Raw genomic sequence first — 5,065 nt, forward strand, 5'->3', positions numbered from 1 at the left:
TCTCTCCGTCCTTGAAATTGTTAAGCTCCTTAATATACATTATAGAATATGGATTATAGATATAGATGGACTTGGAAGGCACCTAGGTAGGATGTAAGTTCCCATTAAGACAAAGGCAGAATCACGATGTGCAAGCTTGGAAAGTCAAGGTCTTCAAGATGGTGTGTGTGCACTCTGTGTGTGTGTGTGTGTGTGTGTGTGTGTGTGTGTGTGTGTGTGTGTGAGTGAATAACATGGATAAAAATCCCTTCATTTGTATGCAGGTCCTTAAAGAAAAACAACCCCAAGCTGATGTATAGACAAGCGAGCCTTCTCCTTTTTTCTCAACCTCTTTAAAGAAATACAAACTTGGACAAATTTCTAAAGAATATCAATATTGATTTTGAAAAAACCTCTTGAAAAGACAGCCGAATGTATCTTTAGAAATCGTATTTTCACTAAACAACGAAATCTCCACCAAAGTTACCTTCTTTAATTAGGTGCAACTAAAGTGGTACATTTATTCTATGCAGACTAAAAATCTTTTCACTTTCCATTGTCAGTAAGTTTCTCATTCCCTACAACCTTGCCCTTCACTTTGGATTTTAGATGAGACAACCAATGGACGAGAGAGAGAGAGACCCTTTTCTTGGCATCCAATCCACTCACAACTCCCAAGGACATAGCCTCTCTTTGACATAGCCTCCCTCTCTTTCTTTCTTTGCCTTTGCCTTTGCTTGCACTCCCCCTTCCAATCCTTCTCCTTATGCCACTCGCCAAGGGCCTCCAAGTTGCATTCGATATAGTTTAGTTGTTTTGAAAAGTTTTCGTTGAAGTGAACCAATGTGTGACACGTTGGAGGTCCTCTCCTCCCTTGAAATTGTTAAGCTCCTTAATACATAGATAAAGATGGACTTGGAAGGCACCTAAGTTCCCATTAAGACAAAGGCAGAAATCAAGATGTGCAAGCTTGGAAAGTCAAGGTCTTCAGGAGGGCTCCGCAAGGAAGTTTCCAAGCTACTCTCATCTCAAGTGTAGGGCAAAGAACAAACAAGGTATTGCTTTTGAGAGACAATGAAAGACTTGGAAGTGGATGGTGAAAGGAATATTTTATTAATGAATGAGTTGTGACATTGAAGTAGCAAAAGAACTTACGAAGACGTTGTGGCATTGAACTAGTAAAAGGACCAAATACAACGTTGTGGCATTGAACTAGTAGAAAAACCTGTAAAATATACAACGAAATAGTCCAAAAATCCTTAGAACTTCCTGTTTTGGATCTTGAGGGGGAGGAAACATGGTAAAAAGACTTTCCCGAAAGGGAGGGGTGTGTGTATGTGTATGTGTGTGTGTGTGTGTGTGTGTGTGTGTGTGTGTGTGAGAGAGAGAGAGAGAGAGAGAGAGAGAGAGATCTTACTTAAAAGCCAAAGAATTTGAGAGATGCCACTCTGGGAAATATTCCAAAGGACACAAAGGAAAATCCCAGTTTGCAAGAGGGGCCAGTACAAAATAGAGGGGCTTCATTGTGAAAGAAATAAAAGAGTGTGCAGCAAGAAAAGGACTCCCATATTTGAATGAGCAAGGAATTTGGAAAGGACACAAGCGACTAAAGTCAGAGCATGCTCCCTTCTTGACTTGACAAGGAGAAAGTACACTAGAGCATTCCTCCCCATCAAGCCCATATTTAGCTTATATATTAGTCCCATGCATGGCTTGCCCAGCCCATATTTTGGGTTTCCTTAACAGTGTTAATACCTTAATCTAGTGCTAATTAGTGCTCATCATCACATTCCTTAACTTGAACCAATATAAAGTGTTACTACCTTAATCTAGTGCTAATTAGCGCTCATCATCACATTCCGTGCGTTCATCCCTTCGAAGTTTACCGTGTTTGCCTATACTCCTAACAAGAGCTCTCCTTGGTTGGTTGGCTTCAGATACAACATCCCAGTATAGGCCAAAAAATGCAGCATAGAACAACCTCCACACTTATTGCTGATCACCTTTCTCCATACCGCGAGGATGACATTCACAGCAACCTCCTAGCTCCTTTGGAGCTTGGAAACATTCATCTCTCCCACAGGTAATGGCTTTTTTGATATTGAGTAATCCACCAACCTGCACTTTGTATTTATTATATTAAGCATGTATTTTCTCAACTCCGCTGACTTGATAACCAAACAGGGTTGTATTAGCACCCCTCACACGTTGCCGTGCCCTGAATTATGCCCCACAAGATGCTCACCAAGTTTTTTATGGTCAGAGGGCAACCAAAGGCGGTTTGCTCATCACAGAGGCAGTCGCCGTTTCACAAGAAGGCATTGGGTAAGAACCAGGTGTTACCTTATCTTTCTGAAAGTAGATGTCACTTACGTGCTTAATATTGATTGACTTGATTGTCAAGTAGATTTCCCCATTCTCCTGGAATCTGGACAAAGGAGCAGTTGCAACGGTGGCGCCGTGTGGTCCAAGCAGTGCACGACAGAGGAGGCTACATTTTCTGCCAGCTATGGCATGTCGGCCGTGCATCACATACATGTACGTTGAGCATACATTCTGGGTCAGCTGTATACTACATTTATGCCCACTAATTCTCTACCAATTCACTGCCTTTTGGTGTATATGGGCACAGACTACCAGACAAATGTCGAAGATGCCAAAGGGCTCCTCTATGGTCCCATATCCTCGACCGCAAGAAAGGTTCCAGAGTCCTGGAAGATAAGGCTTCCTGATGGGATTATGGCTGACTACTCAAAACCGCGAGCTTTGCGCACACATGAGATATCCGAGGTGGTAGAGCAGTTCCGCCACGCGGCCCAAAATGCAATGCAAGCAGGTGGTTCAAATATATTACCCTCTCTACATTTGTGGCTTCTGCTTTTGACTTCAAGCGTTACAAGCTGATCTGACCAAGAGCTCAAAATTTGGTGTAGGGTTTGATGGTGTTGAGATTCATGGAGCACATGGCTATCTCATAGACCAATTTCTCAAGGATGGCATAAATGATCGGGATGACGAGTATGGAGGCTCGGTGGAAAATCGGTGCCGCTTCGCATTGGAGGTCATGTCTGCAGTAGTGTCTGAGGTAGGCGGACCAAGAACAGCAATGCGCATCTCGCCCATCATAGATCACCTTGGAGCCTATGACTCGGACCCAGTTGCACTTGGCCTGCATCTCATCTCCCACCTCAACAACATGAACCTCGCCTACCTTCACATCACAGAACCTCGCATGACCAACCAGGGACCCAAACCAATGACCTTCAATGCAGGCAAGCGTGATAAGCACCTCTCTCTCTCTCTCTCTCTCTCTCTCTCTCTCTCTCTCTCTCTCTCTCTCTCTCTCTCTCTCTCTCACACACACACACACACACAGACACCTGCGTGCATTCTTTGACTGCTCACCTCTAAACCCACATGCAGGAAATGAGGAAAGAAGCATGCAAATGTTCCGGCGCGCCTTCAACGGAAGGGTGATGCTGAGTGGAGGGTATACAAGGGAAAAAGGGATGGATGCGGTCCGGGGAGGCGCAGCCGACATGATTTCATATGGGAGGCTCTTTATAGCAAATCCAGACCTACCACTGCGGTTCGCAATTGGAGCAGAGCTGAATGAAGGCGACAGATCCACATACTACACGCACGATCAGGTGAAAGGATACCTGGACTATGCCATGCTCAAACCCTCGCAGGTAGCCGTTGCACAGGGATGGGTGGACAAGAATATTGAAGACATGGCACAGAATAAGACGGTGAAGAAGAAGCTGCATCTGCAGGAGCTGAAACGCCAATGCAGTATGCAGAGTAACAGAGCGTCTCTTGCCCCTCTCTCCCCTTCGTGCAGAACCTGAAACTTGCTTGTTTATTAACCTCCCAAAGGGCAGAGCCTGTTTTATATTCTTGCTTGGTGGGCGTTGCTATGGAACATCTATAGAACATAGCAGGACATGTGCAAATTAACATCAAGTATCTAGCACTGAAGTAAACAAGTACAAAGGGCATTGGCAAAGTTTTAAAAACAATTGTATATATGACGATCGATTACCTCTAGCTATTTGTAAAATGGTCTAATTTTAGGGCAATGGTAAACTTTCAAAAAGAATTGCATGTGTATTTATTACTCTAAATCTAGCGTAGTTAATTTTCTCTTATTTCTCGTACAACCTGCCACACACACACACGCACACACACACACACACACAGAGTGTGTGTTACGTGTTGCCATAGTTGGAGGTTCTCTTATTTCTCGTACAACCTGCTTGAGAGAGAAGAAGAAGAAGATGAGAGTTTTAAAGTCGTAGGAAACTATCCCAAGAGACCTTAAACATCTAGCCGACGAGGAGAGTTGAACTCAAGACCTGTTATTCAAGAGGGAAATGGCATAACCAATCTACCACACTTGGGTGATAGAAAGATTAACCATTTTTCTCTTTTTATAGCACACGTGCGTGCACACACATGAGAAGAGAGTTTTAACGTCGTAGGACGAAACTATCCCGAGAGACCTTAAACATCTAGCCAACGAGGAGAGTTGAACTCAAGAAATAACCATCAAATATGACCATGGTAAGGCTTTACTAGAGCTTTTAAACATAAAGTTATTATCTTTGATGGGCACAAATACTCATTTTCTATTACATTTTGTTACAAATGATAATCCAAAAATTCTTATCATTGTTATATTTCTAAATTTCAATGGATTGCTTTGATAGAGCTTGCCAAAGTATACACAATTGTCATTATTTATTTCGTGATTCAAAAGCTACAGGTAGTGACACTGCTAACTTTTCAACCTCAATCCTTGCCCAGTACCATAGACCACCCTCTCGAGCAAGATAAGTCCTTTCCTACTTTTATATGTCAAGGTGTACATTTGTATAGAAAGAACCAAGACTCGTGGACTTAGAAGGTACTATCTAACCTAACCTCTTAATAAGCACTTCATTTGTTAAGTATGCTAACTTTCTTGTCTACAACTGCCTAAGCACAAGTTGCTCTCCAATAACTTGCACTTCGTTCTTGTATTTTTTGGTTAGTGACACTAGTTGACCTATGCTATTTCATTAGAACTGCAAAAATTTCCTTT

The 5,065-nt window shown here is 42.7% G+C and overlaps 1 protein-coding gene across 1 annotated transcript; it reads left to right on the forward strand.

Moving 5' to 3' along the window:
* Positions 1-1,188: 1,188 nt before the first annotated feature.
* On the forward strand, positions 1,189-4,051 carry LOC147435769 (12-oxophytodienoate reductase 7-like). Its single transcript, XM_086488040.1, has 6 exons — positions 1,189-2,062; positions 2,164-2,304; positions 2,387-2,517; positions 2,612-2,815; positions 2,913-3,257; positions 3,403-4,051. The coding sequence occupies exons 1-6, from the start codon at positions 1,944-1,946 to the stop codon at positions 3,828-3,830; spliced, it is 1,368 nt and encodes a 455-aa protein (XP_086344166.1). The 5' UTR covers positions 1,189-1,943; the 3' UTR covers positions 3,831-4,051.
* Positions 4,052-5,065: the final 1,014 nt, after the last annotated feature.

This window comes from Adiantum capillus-veneris, chromosome 18 (assembly GCF_014529385.1).
Source record: "Adiantum capillus-veneris isolate H3 chromosome 18, ASM1452938v2, whole genome shotgun sequence".
NCBI lineage: Eukaryota > Viridiplantae > Streptophyta > Polypodiopsida > Polypodiales > Pteridaceae > Adiantum > Adiantum capillus-veneris.

Excerpts from the sequence above, each read along its gene's own strand:
- LOC147435769 (XM_086488040.1), top strand. The coding sequence starts at position 1,944 with ATGCAGCATAGAACAACCTCCACACTTATTGCTGATCACCTTTCTCCA. Across the intron at positions 2,063-2,163 it reads AACATTCATCTCTCCCACAG|GGTTGTATTAGCACCCCTCA; the intron begins GTAATGGCTTTT and ends ATAACCAAACAG. Across the intron at positions 2,518-2,611 it reads CGGCCGTGCATCACATACAT|ACTACCAGACAAATGTCGAA; the intron begins GTACGTTGAGCA and ends ATATGGGCACAG.